The sequence below is a fragment of the Actinia tenebrosa genome, unplaced genomic scaffold (genome assembly GCF_029948245.1).
Source record: "Actinia tenebrosa isolate PJP-AT-01 unplaced genomic scaffold, QUT_ActTen_1.0 PGA_scaffold17__23_contigs__length_9995812, whole genome shotgun sequence".
Taxonomy (NCBI): Eukaryota; Metazoa; Cnidaria; class Anthozoa; order Actiniaria; family Actiniidae; genus Actinia; species Actinia tenebrosa.
Window position 1 is genome coordinate 713,052 of NW_028292577.1, and position 20,597 is coordinate 733,648.

At 37.8% G+C, this 20,597-nt stretch overlaps 3 protein-coding genes across 9 annotated transcripts in view; 1 reads left to right on the forward strand and 2 right to left on the reverse strand.

The window, feature by feature from the left end:
- Positions 1 to 1,012, reverse strand: part of LOC116308892 (atrial natriuretic peptide receptor 1) — a 38,965-nt gene extending 37,953 nt beyond the window's left edge. For 2 of the 4 annotated variants that reach the window (XM_031719406.2, XM_031719407.2), the window contains exon 1: positions 524 to 749. The gene's annotated coding sequence lies outside the window, so the exon portion shown is untranslated. Of the gene's footprint in view, positions 1 to 523; positions 750 to 882 lie in introns of those variants that run through there. The other 2 variants (XM_031719409.2, XM_031719411.2) reach the window with 2 other exon arrangements.
- A 6,800-nt stretch (positions 1,013 to 7,812) lies between these two features.
- The window catches only part of LOC116308885 (ankyrin repeat and fibronectin type-III domain-containing protein 1), a 38,195-nt gene continuing 25,410 nt past the window's right edge, over positions 7,813 to 20,597 (reverse strand). For 3 of the 4 annotated variants that reach the window (XM_031719398.2, XM_031719399.2, XM_031719400.2), the window contains 17 exons: positions 20,134 to 20,224; positions 19,904 to 20,056; positions 19,617 to 19,734; positions 19,271 to 19,406; positions 18,700 to 18,813; positions 18,229 to 18,324; positions 17,594 to 17,731; positions 16,385 to 16,428; positions 16,055 to 16,177; positions 15,273 to 15,312; positions 15,032 to 15,130; positions 14,314 to 14,485; positions 14,033 to 14,133; positions 13,536 to 13,601; positions 11,204 to 11,363; positions 10,930 to 11,009; positions 7,813 to 10,094 (listed from right to left, as the gene is read on the reverse strand). In XM_031719398.2, coding sequence (XP_031575258.2) covers positions 9,819 to 10,094; positions 10,930 to 11,009; positions 11,204 to 11,363; positions 13,536 to 13,601; positions 14,033 to 14,133; positions 14,314 to 14,485; positions 15,032 to 15,130; positions 15,273 to 15,312; positions 16,055 to 16,177; positions 16,385 to 16,428; positions 17,594 to 17,731; positions 18,229 to 18,324; positions 18,700 to 18,813; positions 19,271 to 19,406; positions 19,617 to 19,734; positions 19,904 to 20,056; positions 20,134 to 20,224 — 2,007 coding nt within the window. In that variant the 3' untranslated portion in view covers positions 7,813 to 9,818. The remainder of the gene's footprint in view (positions 10,095 to 10,929; positions 11,010 to 11,203; positions 11,364 to 13,535; positions 13,602 to 14,032; positions 14,134 to 14,313; positions 14,486 to 15,031; positions 15,131 to 15,272; positions 15,313 to 16,054; positions 16,178 to 16,384; positions 16,429 to 17,593; positions 17,732 to 18,228; positions 18,325 to 18,699; positions 18,814 to 19,270; positions 19,407 to 19,616; positions 19,735 to 19,903; positions 20,057 to 20,133; positions 20,225 to 20,597) is intronic. The other variant, XM_031719401.2, reaches the window with a different exon arrangement.
- On the forward strand, positions 12,046 to 13,541 carry LOC116308888 (beta-1,3-galactosyltransferase 5-like). Its single transcript, XM_089031739.1, has one exon. It carries the CDS (start codon positions 12,072 to 12,074, stop codon positions 13,077 to 13,079), a length of 1,008 nt encoding a protein of 335 aa, XP_088887865.1. The 5' UTR covers positions 12,046 to 12,071; the 3' UTR covers positions 13,080 to 13,541.

A 20,597-nucleotide genomic window follows, 5' to 3' on the forward strand; every position in this document is an offset into this window, starting at 1 on the left:
GGAAAAAATGTTTTTCAGAGCATTCTCTGTCAAGTGCATTGCTCTTGACAATCCTGAGTAATCAAAAACCTCCGTACATTGTAGATGAGACCCAGTTTCACGCTGTATTTTACTGTTCAAACACGGAACGAATTCAAAAGGCTTCACCGCTAAGAGTTTCACTGCAGTTTGTCGGTGTAAAGTTGCTTAATTGAATAAGAATCCATAAAATCTCTACAGGAATATAATGTTTTTTTGAAGTTCTTTTTTCAGAGCACTTACGATGATTGTCTGTGATCTTACCCGACGAGATATACAAGCAAGCCGTCGTGAGCCGCGCTACCGCAGTAACCAAGTTGACTTTACATTGAAACACAAGTCATAGAAAAAAAATAAGTTTTTCTGACCACAAAGGATTTAATTTGCAGTAGCAACACAAAGCAATACCAAAACTTCATGTCTGTATCTCGGAAATTAAATACCGAGTCTGGCAAAAAGACAATAAACTTAAAACCTAATTCCCGATGTTATTCTCTGGACTTACCTTTCTTTCGGCGATAGATTTTCTTTCTGGAGAAAGTTCAATTTATAATTTTGTCGAAAATTTTTTCATTCATTTTTCCACTTTTCGATCTTTCATTCTTTCACTTCGTGTTTTCAACGAAAGCTCGTTGGTTGATAGTGCTGTGTGGATTTCGTAGTTGCGACTTGAAAGCACAGATACCTAACTGACGCGGTCCGGTTAGATAAATGAATTGTGATCAACCCGGATAAATGAAGACGTATTTTTCAATTTGTTTGAAAGGTATTCTGTCAATAAGCATATGCCCCCCCAACCAACCAATCTTCAAAATGTATTTCTACGGATATTGCGCATCATTAAGTGTACTGTGTTAGACTTACATTTTCGTTGAGAGATCTTCTTCAATATCGTCAATCATAAACACGTTAGACAACTAAATCCAAGTACACCTGGGTTCATTACATGTAAAAAAATTTTAGAGTCCTAACCTCAGGGCTGTTTTGTTATGTGCGCCCAAGGGGACTTTTTCACATGATTTTTTTCCCACGAATCAGAATCGAAAACTCCAAGGCTTACTTAACTCGGTATATCTCGGTTACTGCACGAACTTCACGCATTATTCGCGAAGATATACTCCACGTTTATCTAAAAACACGCTATTGATATTTTGGAGACGAGCTTGAAAGCAAAATATCTTTTCATCCGAAATAAAATTAGCATTTTCTGAATTCGATAAAACATAATATTTAGAAAGAATGCCGATTACTGTCACATTGTATGTACTAAAGTATTTTAATTTCTTCTCCAAATTTAATAAAAGTTTGAATACAGCCTAAATACACCCTGGAAATTAGTAGGTATTTATATTATATTTTCTTTAACGCCAGTCATTTTACCTCTCTCGTTTTTTCTTAGTGCTAAAACAATCATCCAAAACTTTCACTGTGTCATTTAATTTGAAATTATTAACCAATTTCATAGAGAAAGCTTTATGTCAAACTAAGGACGCGTTTGAAGTTAATGAGTGTTTGCAAAAAAGCTTTTTCTCTGCTGCTTTTTCTATGTTTTCTTATTGGAAGAAAAACAAGTAAACTGTGAGGGGTTTTGGCGCCAGAAGTATTACACTTTACCGACATATACTATAAAAGATAGGTCGCACTTGTACTAACAGGAAAAAGGGAATTTTAACGTCAAAACTTTGATATGAAGGAAGGAACGATTCAATTGATTGAAAGTCGACAATTTTTTACTAGAACGTGACTCGGCACTGAAAGTTCGAAATTTATTGTTCCATAGTTAAAGTTCTTGAATTATTTATGAACTGGAAATTCGCTAAATGGCTGGAAAATTTATTTAACAATCGTCCAAAACATCAGGGAAAACAATTCAGGACGAAAAATGGAAAGAAAAATAGATTGTAAATTGAACTTTGGGAATGAATGGGTACTAATAAATATTTCATTTTTCATTTCATTTTATTTTATTTTCAAATAAACCACCCTAGTTAAAGCAAAAAGAATAATCGTAATTGCAGCTATAAAATGACACACACATTTATAAATAGTGATTAAATAATATAAAATTATTAAAATATATTCTTACAGAGAATTTAGAGTATTCAAAGTTAAAATAATTGTGATACTTATAAAAACGACAGAAAAGTTTTTCCCCTAAAAATAAATAAGAAGCACAAGTTCATTGTATTTTTTAACTTTATTTTGGGCAGTTTTACGTCACGTAGTAAGTATAGCAGATCTGACGTGTATTCTATCACACCGGAAAATACTTCTCTCTCATGTCGACGTCTCTCTTTTAAAAGCTATTCCAGTCCATTAATGACGAAAAAACTCAAAGATTCATTGATTGTTTCAGTTTTGCAGCCTTTTTGATCAGACCGACATAAAAAGTTAAAACTTCAAAACTTTCCATCTTCCTAAGACATATTCATTGAGTATTATTATAGAGGTTTTGTCTACAGAAATGGTCTACAGAAATGATACTGTTATATCAAAAAGAAAGATGAGATTTGATTTAGTGTCTACTTTTTGGCGTGTTCCTAAGGATAAAAGGAGTTTTAAATTATTTGTTCAGTCTTACTTCCCTCGGGTAACTAATAATGACTGAGATAGCCAGACCAATGCACAGGTTTCAATAAATGAAAAAGAAGCCATTGAACTTCAAAATCCTTACTAATTCTGGATTATTACTTTACGTAACTATCTTACTTGCTGAGATTCCATTCTTATCTACGTTTGTAGTGGAAAAGTAAGCAATATTTTGCAGCTAAAAGCTAAAAGAATTGAACATTTGAGTCATTGATCGCAAAAAAAAAAAAATCTCGACGAAGTCAGCCTATTAATTAGCTTCAAATGGCACACTAGAGTCAAAATATTTTTTTGCTAAAAAAATAGGAACCTGAAGAAAATCATTACGTCAGTCAGTTTAATGAAGCTTTCTTTTATTTGCGAAAATTTTCCAAATTGATTGAAAGTAAGGCCGAAAAAGTCATTATGACTTAGGTCGTTTTTTGCTCTATTCTATCTCTAACAAGAACGTCATGAAAAAAACCCGTGAATAATAAGAGCGAAATAAAGGAAGTGAATTATTAGCGAATATCATGGTAAATAAGGGTACTGATAAAGGCTGAGATAAACATAGCTACTGCATGGCGAAGCAGACGACGTTTTCAGTTTTTTTCTCTTTTCCCCGCCCTTTTTGAAGATTCATGAAAAAAATAACAAGGAATTCGAGCAGGGAAACTTCAGAAAATAGAGCCTAATTTAGGACATGGTCGTGAATTTTAAGGGAAAAGACTATCAAATATTTCATGAATAACAATAAAGGTTGGGAAACGTGCCAGACGTAAATGCACTCAAGGCAGACAGTTGTTTGCTTTATCTCGCTTTAAAACAAGAATAGAAGAAAATCTTGTGGCTAAATATTGGCTCTGCTTCTAAATGAAAGGAAAAGTTGTGAAATTTCGCGCGTTTTAGGGCAAACATATTTTTTATTACTGTGGTCACGAAGGGCTGTTCTTGACAGTCTTATCTCCGCTTTGGGGCGTGTGGTCGTGATGAAAACACGCCCATATATATAATATCTTCTTCCCGTTGAGTGTGTGTCACGTTCAATGTCCTATTATATTTTTCCACCAGGGAGGTAGTATGTAATTAATTAAGCTTATGAATGACAGCAAACGATATTGCGTGACAATGGCCTTCAGGGTTGAGTCATGACATCTCTGAAAGTCACGAATCAGGATTTAAAACACCGAACAAAACCAACGAGATGGAAAAAATTAAATTAAAAATTAAGAGTAAATGCCGAGAAAAACAAATATCGAACTGGAATATATTGAAATTGGTTGCATGATTTTGCTTGATACATATCGAAAAGTGTACTTTAACCAAGACCCTCTAAAAAGCCATTATGTAGGGAGACAATATAGACGCGTGATAAATATAAAAAAAGTTGGTTGACAAAGTAAAGTGGACTGGATATTCTTCAGAGTGTTAGCCTGTCTCCAATCTTATCTGATTTGTACATGTACTTGATTTATGGTTTGTGTTCTACTTCAGAGAGGCTTCTCTCTTGTCACGCGGATACCGGCTTATCCGTACCTCAAAGAACGCCGACAACATTGAAAGCGCAACACAGGAAGCCCAGACCGAAAACGTGCAGCTAAAACTTTGATGTTCCAAAACAACATAAACAGAAGTGAGTGCAGTAAAATTAAAATTTGCAGCTAAAGTTTTGATGTTTCAAAATAACCCTTTGTTCAAAACAGAAAATAAACGCTGTGTCTCTAGATTACATGCGTCTCATGAAACAAAATATTTCTACGGTTTTAAGTAAATAAAAACTACAAGCACCCCAATCAGTTTCATAAAACTTATTTTATCCAAACAAAGAAACTTTTTTTACAACCAAAGGATTATCAGTAGTTATGTATGCAATATCCCTGGTTGGGCTACCTGTGCACCAACACGCGCGCTTTCTATGTACAGTGATCAGTTTATTACTGTCCAAGTAATCAGTTAAAATTCAAAACACCTTCAGTTGAATCACTGGAAAAGTTCTTCTTGCGATAAGAACTAACCTTAGCCGATAAATGATACTCTACGGGAAAGCGTTTGATAGTTTGTAGCTATTTTTAACGGGGAAAAAATGCATGGTGCTGATGTGAGTAAGAACTTAGATGAGCCCACGGTACTAGCCTCAGCCGCTAAGTGATTTGGCGCATGCGCGTAAGATATTCGTTCTGTTTATCAAGGATTTTCGACGAACAAATCTCCCCTCCCTCCCATCCCCCACTTTAACTGGTCCGTGAAAATTGAAGGATTCCACAGGCTTCCCAGTAATCCTTTCGTTTTGCATTAAGTCACTGTATTAAGTTTACAGAATCCACCCATTTCAAAATGAACTCATGAGAATATAGAATCGGCTGATTAGGAGCAGTTGTAGTTTGGACTATAAATACAGACCAACAGATGCGCTGCCATATTTACAATTACACAGAAGCACGATGTTCGTGTACGTGTTAGGAAACCCTGAAACCTTGTATCTCATCTAGTGTAAAGCGTATAATCAAGTCTTGATCTAATCACTTGTGTTGGTCCAATAAATTGATAAATATCTTACCTCGCCAACGCTTTCGGTGACACGACTTTCCTTCCTTGAACTGTGCTCAAATCACGACGTTTTCTTTGAACATGCAGAGGTGTTTTCAAATTATTGTTAAGAGAAATGGGAAATGACGGGAATTGTTCGTAGGAGTCAATAAAAATCCTTCATCAAACTTGAAAGTCTAACCAAACGAATTCAAATGCATAGATAGACGAAGATATACGCTAGCCCAAAGTGTTAAAATTGTTTACATACTCTACAGAAGAATGCTATTCACACTGAAAGCCTATTATCAGTCGATTGTTTTAACTTGTACATTCCTCGTAAGCGCGGCTCATTAATCTTCATTGTTTGTTACACGATAGACAATAGATACAGTTACCATTCCCTAAAACGGAATACATGAAAAAAAGCTTTAGTTATGATGGGGCTAAGCTTTGGAATTCACTAACTGAGGACTGTAGAAATCAGAAAAATACTAAATCGTTTTCCCAAAAAATGGACTCGAGCTCCCACCCATAACAAATACATGACCTCTTTATTTCTTTATCAAATACATGAAATCTCTTTATACATATAATTATTACAATTGAAATAATAAGATTTTAAGCATATTATAGATAGTTAGATAAATCGCTTATGCTGTATATATATATATATATTTATATTTTGATGTAATTCTATTTTTAGTCCACACGCCCCTCGTGGAAATCAGCTAAAAGTTGTCGGGGCAAGCGTGTTTTAAATAAAGTTGACCTACCTACCTGCTTACTCGGGCTTATTACTCGGGGTAATGTTTTCCCATTTCAGACCAGGTGTGTTTTTAAATTGACCCTTTTCTCAAGGTTGCATGCGCATCCAAATTTAAGGAACTTGACGGGCCATGATACCATAACACGAGTACTATCATGCATTGCTATAAACTTTTTTTGATAAGAATTCATAAAATCGATTATTCTCCTCTTTAAACATAAAACTGGCTTCTCAATTTTACTGAACTTGCGTTTTTCAGTTTTGTGGGCCGTCAAATTAGTTGCGCACGCAACCTTGCGAAAACGGTCTACAGGAAAACATTATTACGCCCATGTTCTTGGTTTTTACGTTAAATCGATATCTGGCGGTGCGTTTTGGCTTGCACCAACTTGACTATATGCAGACACATTGAGTTTAATCTAGAAAGATTAACGACCTAAAAGCTTTCAGTTTTCCTCTAATAATCTTGCTTTTAACCCCATCCTTCAAAAGTGAATTACATTTATTAGCAGAGTAGTAGGAGTCCGCATCATAAGCCAAAGTGCAAATATGTAACACTTGTAGATCGAAATAAAATCGATGTCCTTTACGAAGAAAGCATTTGGACAAGTCATCATTTCTTTAAAAGATGTTTTGTGCTTAGGAACCAGGCATTTAATTGAGAGAGTGGTACCGATACGCTCCAATTGCTTCCTTCCTCTTTCACCCTGATCTACTCTTTGTTCGCGTTTTGCTTGTATTTACTTATTTCAAACCAACCTTTCCTTTTCAGTCCTACTTTAAAATAAGCGGCCATCCCTTTCATCGATCAAAACAATTACTAACTCTAACCAGCCGCACAAGCAGTTGACGAGGAAGCCAGACACCATAAAAGGCGTCGCGTTTGGACTTGTCTTGGTTTTAATTTAGTTTTCTGTGCTCAATACAATTGACCTATATTCGTATGTCGTCGTCGTCACAGCCTGATCATAAGAAAGGACAGAATTTTGATGAACCAAAAAGAATTTCGACTAATGTATACTCTGCGGCTAAATTGATAGCTCTGATATGTCTGGTTTTCAAACATTTTATAAACCGGTGTTTTTTCCTCAAATATATACGGTATTTGGTGGCGCTTATACTTTTCTTCTAAAGTTTTATAAATTAAATTTTCGCAGTACGTTTTCAGTCCTTGTGTTGTTGCCGTTTTTTCCCCCTCCCACGACGAATTAAAACTGGCGAAAGATTGTTTTCATATGACCCCATAGTGTTATAACGAAACTTCATGTCATCACGTTCAACGTATTCTGTTAGTATAAAGTGCCTGTTATGCATGCGTTAATTGTTAATAAAGGTGCTTTGTGTCAAAAAGATTAAATAAAATGAATCAGAATATAAACAGTTCATACTACGCCTCCAGTGGCGCCCACGCGGTCTTCAAGATATTGACTTAGTGCAGAGGCGTCATTGAGTTTCTACTGAATTGGTTGCCAAATTATGGAGAGAGCTGTTTATAGAAACTAACCTTGGTCACGAAAGATGCTTATTGGGGTTTTTAAAAGGTAAAAAAGGAACAGAGCTAGAAGCCTTTACCAGTGCGCATGCGCAGTGAAGAACTATTCTTATCACATGACCAGGCTATTTCAATTTCTTTTTTAGGTAATTGTGAGTGACTTAGAAAGCAATTGTATTTTAAAGGAAGCCTTTATGGAAACGCATGCGCAGTAGCAAGTCATTTCTTAATCACGTGATCAACTACGCCTGCGACTTCTCTGTGTATGTCCGTGTGTTGAGTGTCTGGATTGGAATCAATAGACCTCTACTACATCGGCCGTAGTGCTTTCTATTTCATTCCCTAATAGCGACCCATGCAGCAAGTTTGACAAGTCGTACAAACTTGAATAAGAAACGAGTTGCTGCAGACACCACAAGCTTAATAAATCATATAACGATTTTTTCAAATAATTCAATTTATTTTCTTTTGATTTCCACAACTGACAAAGTTAACGATTTCTCGCCCGCTCTCATATATTCTAATTTCAACTATCATAAAAACGTTTCCTGGCAACACTGATTAGATCAGTAATGACTGACGCACATTATAAGCCCTAAGAAGGCAATTTTCTCAACACAGCAAAAAAGGATTTCAATGGCAGCCATTTGTGGGGCCAGAACAGTGCAATCAATTTACATGACTAGAAATTTTGTTTCCCAGAGGAGAAAATTTCTATCGTTTTGTCCTCCAACATGGTTGCCTTGAAACGCCTCTAAGACCAAATTTCATTTTTGTAACAGGATACCAACGCAGTGTCCGCAGTAATAACGCATTAAGCAATCTAAGATTTAAACAAATAGTGTGCTCGTAAAATGGCAATGCGCACAATTAACAGAATCGGCAGGAATTTATTGCGCAAGCAAGACAAATTAAACAAAGCGCACAGAGAATATTTTCGAGCCGGTAAAGTTGGTGTATTGTGGTATAGCTTGGGTACAAACGCCTTTTATTTATGTTTTGTGTGGAGTACTTCGTGCCCAAGCTAGACTAGGATGTACCTCGTTTGTCAAACTCAATAAATATTTATGGTAAACGAAGAAAACGAATAAAGCGGTAAAACAAAAATAAAAGCGCGCAAACGAAGGAACAAACGAAAAAGCAAAAAAGAATCTACTTTTGGTAAGCAGGCAGTCAAAACACGACGAACTAACAGTTTTCTAGAGTTAAGTTTACACGGTACTGGACTAATTTTCAGATAGTCAAAAAGGTGTACGTTTAGGGGTTCTGTTCGCACGGGACTGTGCTATCCGAACAAAACGTCGTACGCCTAGCCGTGCAATTTTGGGACTGGTTCCGTGTAAACAGAACGTATTCGTTATACACTTAAAGAGACGTTTTCGCGTAAAAGGTATGTACAGGTCAAATTCTTGAACAGTTAAAAATTCGTCCGTTATCGTGTAAACGCAGGCTAAGTTTCTCATCCATTGTATCGAAATACATCGATGAATCAAAGCCAGTTTGATAAACACTTCTCATCTATTGCGTGGACTCATAATAAATAATATAAGTCATAACATAATGTAACATCTTCAGGTATTTTCGGCTGTCCCTTTTTAGGAATTTTTCCTGATTTCCTTGGTCATTGTATTTTCTTTTTTTTTGTTAATAACGGAGTAGAAACGATACTAAAATAACGTGAGAAAACCATCTTGCTGAATTAATATCTTAACGGGATAAAGGTAAACAGTCAAACCAAATCTTAATAGTAAAAAAACTCAACATATACAGCCAACGAAGTGATGTGAGAACGTTTGATCAAGTGGGAAACCTATCATAGGATGATTCTCAAATGGCTTTCACAGTCAACCAATCAGAAGGGGAAAGTAAAAACTATCCAATCAGTGTTTGAATTCTTTTCGGGCGCTGTCTAAGAGTCATGAGGTGACCCTGATTCTGATTGGTTGCTTTCACAGTCAACCAATCAGAAAGTGGGGAAACAATCCAATCACAGTTGCTTGAATTCGGAAGCTATTTAAGAATCACAATATCATGTTTCCCATTGATGTGAAAGCTACTTCAAACATGACCTTTTTTTGGATGCATCTGGTTATACGGTAAATCTCAAAACATTGGAATTCTTTGTCACGTAATATACTTGTCACGTATTACATCTGTCAGGTGTAATAATATTGTCACGCATTTTCTAATATACTCTAATATCTCTTAATGGATATTAATAACAGCCGCATTATATATTCAAAAAATTTTGTTCTCCAATATTCTATAATCTCTTTTCTAATAGATAATACTTCGGTAATAATATAACAATAAGTCAAATTGACTTGACTTTATAATGCCAAATATTGACATGGCTATATTTTCCTTAAATCATACATTCTCCTTTCGCACGTATTCAGAAATATTAAGACCTTGCTAAGAGAATTTAAGCATTGATCAGTGTCGTTAAACACTGCTGAACTGACTGAAATTTGTGGCTGCCATCGCGGAAGCTTTTAACCTGACAAACAGTTTTCCTCGTCTCCATGGGTTTTGTAGCTCTAGCGGCTTAAATTCGTCGTTAAAACATTTTTCCTGCGACCCAACGACGCATACTAGACAATACTTCCTTACATCCGGGATATTCGAGCATACTTTCTTTCTTTCTCGACAGGTTTTCTCTAGCTGTTGTATCACCATGCCAACCACTTCACTAGCAGTCGTTAAGGGTGTAATGCATAGCTTTAGGAAAACAAGACATTGATTAGCAAATAATCGACTTTACGTGGTCATGAAAACAATGTGTTTAACATTGACGTAAGCGTACGTTAAAACCATATATGGAGCGGGTGATAACGTCATAACAACAGGGTGCAGTATCACGTGTTATAGACCTCTCGTCTTGTGACGAACCAAGTCAGGTGATCGTGCAAGGTGCTCGTTCATGTGATGATGACAGTCACATATCAAGCGTAAGATAATGCGACTTGTCAATTACGTGATGTCAAACGCCAAACCATTAACCACGTGACACAAGTGGTACGGTTGGTGGTTTCATAAGTACGTGGTACAACACAGTATCGTGAGATACCATCAGTCATGTGACAAGTATGGTGTTAGGTGATCAGACAGGGGGTATACAAGGGGTACGGTTACTGGTTTCATTAGCACGTGGTACAACACAGTATCGTGAGATACCATCAGTCATGTGACAAGTATGGTGTTAGATGATCAGACAGGGGGTACACAAGGGGTACGGTTACTGGTTTCATTAGCACGTGGTACAACACAGTATCGTGAGATACCATCAGTCATGTGACAAGTATGGTGTTAGCTGATCAGATAATAGCTGTCACGTGGTCGATTTAATGATCACGTGATGTCATCTCTATGTCCCGTGGTAAATTAAGGCATGCAATTGAGGGCCAAAACGCACAAACAATCAAAGTGAGTACAGACGAACTGAGTCAGATGAGTTAAGAAGGACAGCAGCCAATAGCGTTAGAGGTTTTAAAGCTTTACGTTATATTTAACCAAATTAGACGAGTATTACAAAGAGTTAGAGTTTTTCCAGTACCGTTACTTCCGCACCAGCAGGTAACCCAGTCTCTCGCGTCGAAAACACTTTGACCACGCCCTCCTTGATTGAATTGCGACCTTAAGAAAAGAGAGAGAGACAGGATGCAGAGACAACAAAGCAGGAAGACAAACGCAAAAAGTCAAGATTAAAAAGAATAAAACTTAATTTTTAAAGCTGAAAAATTTCACTGCAAGAAGAGAAAACGAAGTCTTGGAATGCAGAGTATTCATAATAGATTATTATTATTATTATTATTCATAGTATTATTTACCAGATTCGCTGTTTATGTTGTTCAACTCATTCTTGGTCATGTGACAAGGTGAGAACTTGAACACTTCGACCAGCGGTATACCACCACGTACTTGTCGATCACGTGCGTAGTGTAGTGCGTCTAGAATCCATCGCATGCCTTTCCAAGTTTCGTCAAGTTCCTGGAAGAATGGGAAGAAATATACGAGGAATTTTTAAAAAGATGATGCATGTGGTAGGAATATTGAAAGGCGGGAAGGGAAGGAAGGGTAAAGAATGGAAAAAAGAAAAGAGAATACAAGGAAGAAAGAAAGTCGAAAAATAAACAAACAAACGAAAGGAAAAAAGAAAGAAAATTAGGATGGAAGGGAGGAAGGGAGGAAGGAAGGAAGGAAGGAAGGGAGGGAGGGAGGATGGATGGATGTATGATGAGGAAGGAAGGAAGGAAGAAGGAAGGAAGAAGAAGGAAGGAGGGAGGGAGGGAGTGGAGGATGATGGTTGATGGTCAGGAACTCCGGAGGAGGAAGAAGACGACGGCCTTCCTAGTCCTGCCGTAGGACTCCTTCCTGGCCTCCTTCCTACTCCGTGCCTGCAAGGAAGAGTATAAAAGAGGAATATAAAGAAAAACAAACAATTAAATTCAAAAAATAAATAAAGCATTAATAAAATTCTTGATCTCAATAGAAAAATATCACAATATTGAAGTCGAAAATAATCAGAAAACTATCAAAACTCAAAATGCTCTTTAAAAGGTTACTATGACAACAGCAGCCGGTCGTAGATATGAATACATTAATCGGTCTGGTGCGCGGCAGTAATCTTATTATCATAAAATAAGAAAATACTTTATGCAAATCAACCACACATCCACGAAAACAACAGCAAGAACCATGATACTAACCAAGAAAAATGCTTTTTACGCAGCGATAGTTGTACAAGCACTGATTCTACTTTATCTTATTATACCTAGTGATAAAAATCACCCCATATTGGACTTTACAAGATCGTCTCTGGCGTGGTTTTTGAATAATAACGAAGACACGAGCATTGTACTCAACACGACCCACGCTTGTATTTCGCTTAAACCGACTATAAAACACAAACCAGGCGAGATATTTCTAGTTGTTCTGGTGATAAGTAAGGCACTGAATGAGGATGCTCGAGAAGCTATACGAAATACATGGGGAAGCAAGAAGGAAACTGCGAATGATCTGGTCAGCTATGTGATATTTGTAACAGGTTGTACACCGAGTATTCATCTAGACCACGAAGTTGACAGAGAAGCTTCAAAATATAATGACATTCTACGCCTTGGTTCACAAGAGGACAAGGATCCTCATGATATAAAAAGAATTTGGCATGGTTATCGATGGGCGATAAAATATCAGCCTAAATTTATTATCAAAACACACTACCATTTGTATGTTCACCTTCCTCGCATTGTTCAATGGCTAAAGGACGCTGAAAAGCCCGATAAACTTTATGCTGGGAAAGTACATAATCATGTAGCAGTCAATCGCAACCCAAAAAAGCCTTTTGTCGTCAGTGAAAAAGAGTTCTCGCCTGCAAACTTTCCTGATTACTGTGCTGGACCTTTTTATGCATTTTCGGGAAAATTACTGAAAGACTTGCTCGACTTGGAAAGAAAAATACCCAAGTTTAATGTCGAGGATGCTTATTTAGGTGTTTTGATGAAGAAACTAGAAATTGAGCCGACTGATATTGATAGTAAATTACACATTGAGGGTCAGCTTGGCAATGACGTTCAGTCCTGGACAAACCAAATGTACATTAATGCGAATGTTATAGGAATGGATCTACAGCCTAGTTCCATTCAATATATTCATGATAGATATAAGGGTATAGAACGAGCTGCCTTAAAGAGGGAGGGAGCTTGAAGTTTGGTTGAAGACAAAGTCGTCTTATCAGGGGAGGGAGCATAGAGATTGGTTGAAGACAACGTTGACTTACTAGTGGAGGGATCGTAGAGATTGGTTGAAGACAACGTTGACTTACTAGTGGAGGGATCGTAGAGATTGGTTGAAGACAACGTTGACTTACCAGGGGAGGGAGCGTAGAGATTGGTTGAAGACAATGTTGTCTTATGACAAAATTTCCTACCAGGGGATGGAGCGTAGAGATTGGTTGAAGACAATGTTGTCTTATGACAAAATTTTCCTACCAGGGGATGGAGCGTAGACATTGGTTGAAGACAAATTTGTCTTACCAGGGGAGGGAGCATAGAGAGTGGCTGAAGACAAATTTGTCTTACCAGGTAAGGTAGAGTAAAGTTTGGTTGACTAGCTTTGCTAACAAAATCATTTAACAGTTCACAAGTTCGTCATAGTTCTTACCATTTGAAACTCCATTAGCTGGACTTGTCTTTGCTTCGCTTTTTCAAGTTCAACTGACGAAAAAGCCTGTCAAAACAAAACAGATATCCATTTAGATAACTTGTATGTGTGCTTTACATCCAGAACATGTATTTTTACCTTCTCGTTTTCTAATTTTTAGAAACAAACAAATGAAATGGCTTTTGTTTTTAGTAACATTGCACAGGCTGAGAAAAGACTCAAAGTCCACACGAACTCAGCCTGAGACAAGATACATGTACATTAAAACTACATTTAGACAAAAATACATTAAAATATAAAATGAAAGTAAAGCTAAAACAAAGTAAAGCTTAAAAAGCAACAAGTAAAGCTTAAAAAGCAACAAGGAAAGATAGAAAACATAACTTTTGAAAACCCTTTATGGTTGAAGATAGAAAAAGGCAATAAATCTTATAATTTGGATCAGCAAAACAAATTTTGTTCGTAGTTACTATGGTTACCCTGGTTGCTATCGTTACCTCTCTCAAGGCTTGCTGTGCAAGCACAGAATCCATGTCCAGCACAGATGAAAGCCTTGAGTAATGCGAAATAAAATCGGATTGGTAGGTGCACATATGAACTGAAAGTGAAAAAATGGGAAATAAGAAATGAAAAATATGGATTAGAGGGAATAGTGGGAAATAAAATAGTGAAAAAAAAAAGTTTATAGTAAGGTGCATGGTAACCACCACATAAATCGATAAAATCGGGTCCCTATTTTGGACCACTGTTATGACCTTACCCCTTTAAAGTAACTTACTCATTTCAAATGTCTGTACAGGAAGAGATATGTATTTCTTCCTGTGTGTCAATGTATCCACTTGACCTGGTGCACTACACACATCTTCAGGTGGAGGAAACACGATTAAGAATGACACATTCTCGTCCAGTTCGACGACCTCACGATCATAAATACGATGAAGTTTGCCAGCCTGGCACAAAAATCGAATAAAAAAGAGAGAGATTAGATATATAATAAGAAGATTACAACCTTTTTCGTAATAGACCTTATTCGTGGTGTGACAATGTTTTCCCAATTCAGCGTGACAAACCTCCAGAGGATTAATTTTCTTTTGGCTTTACTCTTCAAAAAATTCATGAGTATCCCAAAGGATACAAAAGGAATAACGATGATATCCCGACGAGTTGCAAAACAATAGCTGTTCATTCCCCTAGAGGTTTGTCACGTTCAATTGGGAAAACATTGTAACACCACGAATAAGGTCTATAACACGATCAACACAGTGGACTTCCGTAAATCAAAAAATATTTACTCAGACTGTTGGAAATTTGATTGACGTAAGCCAAAATTCCAGACGACTCGAATTATAACTAATTGTCTGGGTCGCATAATTATAAAAATAAATATAAACAGGATAAAGGTTGATGGGATGGGATGGGATGGGATGGGATGGGATGGGATGGGATGGATGGATCAAAAAATAAAAGACAAGCTTGCCAAAACACATCATACATACATCTTTACTGACACCAACTTCTTCCATAAGAACTTCTGCCGCTCGAGCAACAAGTAGTTGGAAATCGTGGGCAGTTTTGCTGGGCTCGCACGTTCGTTCCTAAAAAAATGAAGAAACTATATAACTAGAGGTATTTGCAGAGGAAGCTAGAAAAAGACAGAGACAACCTCCTTGATTAAACAATACCTATTTTGAAAGGAAATTTTTCATAACTTTAAAATTTTTCAAGTCTTATTCTCACCCCTAAAGTATCCATACTTTGTAACCATTGCCATTCCTCTCTGGGAAAAAAAGCATTAATGTAAGACTTACATAGCGCACATATCTATAAGAGAGGAAACGGAAGCTTCTAAAAATGCTGACGTCATTCACACCGACACCGACTGTTTTACGCATACACAGATGACGATATTGAAGCTTTTCCGATCGAATCTTGTATGCAGAGCCTGCGTTTCTTCTGGCCTGCGGCAAAGAACGAGGGCTCTAGTATAATCCATTTTTTTGCTACCAGGATTTCTTGGACTTCCTGTATAAGAGCCCATGCGTTCAAAGATTTGCTAAAAATAAAAAAAATATGTTCCCGATTTGTAATTTTCATTTTGATCGGAAGTAAACACAGAACTCTGCTTTTTATTGATTATACTTCACTTAAGGAAAATTGCGCATGCGCCAAATAATGGAGCCCTCGTTCTTCCCCGCAGGCTAGAAGAAACGCCGGCAACAAGAAACGCAAGCTCTCGGTACGAGTTTGTTCTGATCGCATCGGCGTTCGTGATCGTCGTAGTGTGTAGGTACGCTATGAAAACGTTAGTGTGAACGTGAAGCTTTTGATTCCTTTTTTGGTGAGATAAAAACGGAAAAAAGTTGCACTAGTGTGGATGTAGCTAAGTACTGAATGCAAAAGCTTCATTATTTTATGTGGAAAAAACTCTTTATATACTTCTAATCCATTGAAAATGAAATTCTTAGATCGCAGACCACACTAACTTTCAATCCTAATCTAAATGGCGTCGAGTGCTTTACCTCGATACGTTTGGATTATCGCGAATCTTCACATGAGGAAGGACATTCGGACAATTCTCATCCACTACAACGTGAATTGCATCTACGAATGTCCGTAGCTTGAGATAACCAATATACATTCCCCTGAAAAACGAAAAGTTCAAATCAATGGGGTTTGACTTTATTTGAAGACATGCAACACGGTGCACATATTTGGCAACGAGGAAACGGGTAACCAAAAAAGGCGGGAAACTTTTAACGCGCGTGCGTCAGGTGAGAGATGGTAATAATGACGTAAAGCTTGAAGGAATCGATCAGAGTAATCATAAGTAAAATGAATCGAAATGTTACCTTTCTAATGGTTTTCTGCTCTGCTGAAAATAACTAACTTTTTCCTGTAAAAAAAAAAAAAAAAAAAAAAAAAAAAAATTAAACGATTAATCAATTTTCGCTTCTTTCCAATAATATTGGGATGTTTTTGACATTTAAATAAGTAGCGGCTGTTCTTCATAACAGAATACCACTATTTCATCACTGAAATTGTAAATTTGATTTCTTGTTCATTAAAAATCTACAGTTCAACCTCTCTAATCCGGGCACCGAAGGGCCAGAGAAAAGCGTCTGTAATATAAAGGTGTCCATAGAAAAGAAGTTATTTTTACAAAGAATGTAAGGTGATTTTGCCGGGACCCAAAGGACTGTCCGTACGGCCCGGTTCATACGTCGAACTTTTCATGCGCCGAACCAAATACTAAGAATTAAGATCATGAAAAGTACGACGTCTGAACCAATTAAGTTCGACCATAACATTGAGATCGAACCAATCGCTAAGATCGACTGAAGCGGTCGGGAATTACGACTTCGGAGCTACTCTGATTCAAACGACGAACTTTTCATGGACCGAACCTAATGCATATATTATATCTAATCGCAAAAGGGGGGGGGGGGGGGGGGGGGCAAGCAGGTTTATCATGAGCTGTGCATGCGCATAAACATCAACATGGCTTCCTGTGTTATATGAGAGGCTCGGCAGCTGGTTCCGGATCCCGGGAAAGCACAATGGCGTCCTATGATATGTGTTATTCGTGTTTCGCAACCACGAAATACGTTTTGAAAGCGATGAAGAACAGCCTGGTTGGGTTGCAGGAAGAAGTATAGGATGGCCGAGCGGGGGACTGCGGCACTGCGGAAGAGTCTGATTTCTATATTACTGTATGTTAACCGCTGCCCTAAATGCTTGACTTGGAAAAATCTTGGATTGACTGAATTTGGTACGACGTCTGAATCAAAAGTAGATATTTGACGATCTTTGGTCTATCTTCAACGTGTTAGGTTTGGTTCATGAAAAGTTCGACGTATGAACCGGGCCTAATATAGAGGTGTTCGTAAGGAGAGGTTTAACTGTATTCCTATATTTCTGTAAGAATAGGTAAAATATAAAATGAAGAGTAAAATAACTGTTTGAAGGTTTCGTTTTAGGGTCAAAAAAGACCTTTTCAAAAGAATTTCTTTGTTTTTACGGTGTATTTAAAGATGCATAAAGATTTTTCGTTCGTGTACCTTGATTGCAGTGATAAGCATATCAGATGCATAACAAAGATCCGCAGGTAGATTTGAATGGAAAGGCATTTTCTTCTGCAACTTGTTCAATGCCATCCACTTTAAGGCCATTATTCGAGGACGGAACATACTGGCATGCTACAGACAACAACAGCACGGTGTTAAGACAACTATTATCGTTATTTATTTATCTCTTAATTATCATTTTGTGTCAATACAACTTAGCTGGGGCAAAAATTATAAAATTTATGATTTAAGATCGATCATCACGAGCAGTCTACAACTGAACTAATTTGATAGAACTACTTGACCCCAGAAGTATCTTCAAGGAAATTACACGTGGTCTGATGTGGGTGAGAGCGCTCGCCTCTCAACAAAGCGACCCGAGTTCGAGTCCCGCCGGGTTCGGTGTCGTACATGAGTAGAGCTGTTTGTTGGTTCTCTCCTGTGCTTCGAGGGTTTTCCGGGTTCTCCGGTTTTCCTCCCTCCGCAAAAATCAACTCCTAAATTCCAATTTGATCACGGAATGAGGGCCACAGGTTTGTTAGCCACTGGCTATTTACTGCTACCCTCGTGCAAAAAAAAAAAAAAAAGGACGGGTAATGGGCTCTAATCATGTAATTCAATGTGCTTACGTTGAGATAGTTGACAGTAACAATAACCGTGCTGCCGTTTCGATCTTTCACAGGTTTGTAGTGTAGCTGTCCAAGATGTTGTTTCCCAAGGGCTGACTGCAAAGAAAAAAATTAAAGACAAAACATTTTTAACATTAAAACTTAGAATTTTTCTTCTTGGCCGGGGATGGGGGACAGGGTGGGGGAGATTAGACTTCTTTACCTTGGGCGTAATGTTTCCCATTTCAGACCATGTCTCATTCCCTTGAGAATAAGATTATTTGTTTAAATCATATTCATATTCATGTGTCTTCTCATGCACAACCATTAAAAAAGAAAATAATACTCTAGGGAATGATATTGGTCTGAAATGGGCAAAACATTACTCTCGAGGTAAAGGTATATTGCTATCATGTTATTGAGAGGGAGAAATGACATACTGTGAAGTAACGACAGGTACGAAAAAAATTAACTGAGGGAGGGGAGAGTTACCTGGAATGCATCAACTGCGTTCAGTAATTTACAACGGAATAACACAGACGTAGAGGCGGGATTCTTCTCGACTTCATGTTTGAGTTTTTTGACATCCTTCCACGTACATGCGACCTGCCGTATAACAAACACCAAGAACTCGTTAGCTTCAAGAGGAATTCTTCCATTGTTGCTTGATTAAAAAATACGAATTGGAGGGGAGGGAGTGTGGTGGGATTTTGGCTCCACATGAGGAGGGGGTGTCGTGAATAAATTAGATGGGGGGGGGGGGGGTGGGGAGAAATAGAACATTTTTCTAGGAGGAAGGGATAAAAAAACATTTCGTTGTTGGAAGTGTTGGAAGTACAAATATATCTTGCTATTAGCTTGAGTATGAGGATCTCTCGCTTTCCCAGGCCCTTCAAAGGACTGATACTATTTTGAGGACAGCCAGACAGACATCTTGTTAGTAGTCCTGTCTCTGTTAGTGTTGTCACACACCACTCGTGACACTGCGGCTGCCTAGGAGACTATTTTGTTAGAGGATAGGAACTGAGTTGGGTGGAGAGTGGAGAGGAGAAGTAAAACTCACCTTCATAAGCCAGCAAAAGTCTTGTAGAAACGTGGGTGGATAATTATCATCAACCTCGATGGTTGGAATATTATCATCTATCGTAACCAGCACACGGTCTTCACTAGTATACACTATAGCAGCCAAATAAACACCTCTAGAGACAGGAGACAATGTCACGTGATTAGTTACAGTCCATCTCGGTGGCGGGTAGATAAAGGGAACTGGGTCGAGAGGGACAATAAGGAGAAATGAGGAGAGAAAACATTGAAGCATAATATTGGATTACAAGATAGAAGTAGTCTTTAGAAACATGAAAAGAGTTTTTGGGTGGAGGGAGGGGGGAGAGGGTGGGGGATCTACAAACCTCTTCATGTTTTTGACAAATTTTGGGGTTGAATGGAAGAAGATATTGGTGTATTTGGACAGACTTTTCTTGACGGAATCCTTTTTGCTTGACTTCGGTGACATCCTACCTTCTGCAACTATAAAAAGGGGGACAATCAGAATATTTACTCAAGACATTTACGGTTTTCTGTTGTCACTTGGGTAGAACAGTATATCATTAGCACATGCGCAATGTGAGTTTGATGAGACTGCATTTATCTTTGGTCTCCACCGCCACACATGAGAGTACATGGATAAGAACTTTACCTTCAGCTTCGTTAATACTACGCGGTCTTTTGGAGTCGTTGCTATGGTGATGAGAGAACTGTTCGTGACTCTTCCAAACCCGACTGAAGAGATTATCGATGACCACAAGTCTGCCTTGGAAACGAGGCTTTGAATCATCAACCTCATGCCAACCTAGTGTCAACGAAGGGAGAATTTTTTAAGTTCAAAAAACGGACTACTATCATTAGTAGACTAGATATCTTACTTACTTGAAGGCATGGTCGCTGGGGGAGTGGATGGTAACCAGGGCCCAAACCCTTTAAGATTACCACAGGCAACCCGCACATAATACAAAATGGACTGAAATGAAACAATACCATTAAAAATATCAGTAACTGTTTATGTAATATATATCCGTATAACAGTAAAACAACACTATCTCCATCACTTCCCCCTCATCTCAGATCCTCCCATGGATTTGAAAAACATCGATCTCAGTCCCTCCCCATGACTATGACAAACCTAATACCAGCCCTTCCCCATGTGTATGACAAACTTTATAGGTGTCCCCGATTAGTGTTGCCACCTGTGGAACGCTAGAAGTTTAGACGCATTAATAACGTTATAGATTTTGATTTGATTGATCTCAGTCCCTCTCTTCGAGTGTTGCAAACTAATTTCCTTAATTTCCTTCCCTCTTCCTGCGTCAACCTGTGTCACACATTTATCCCTG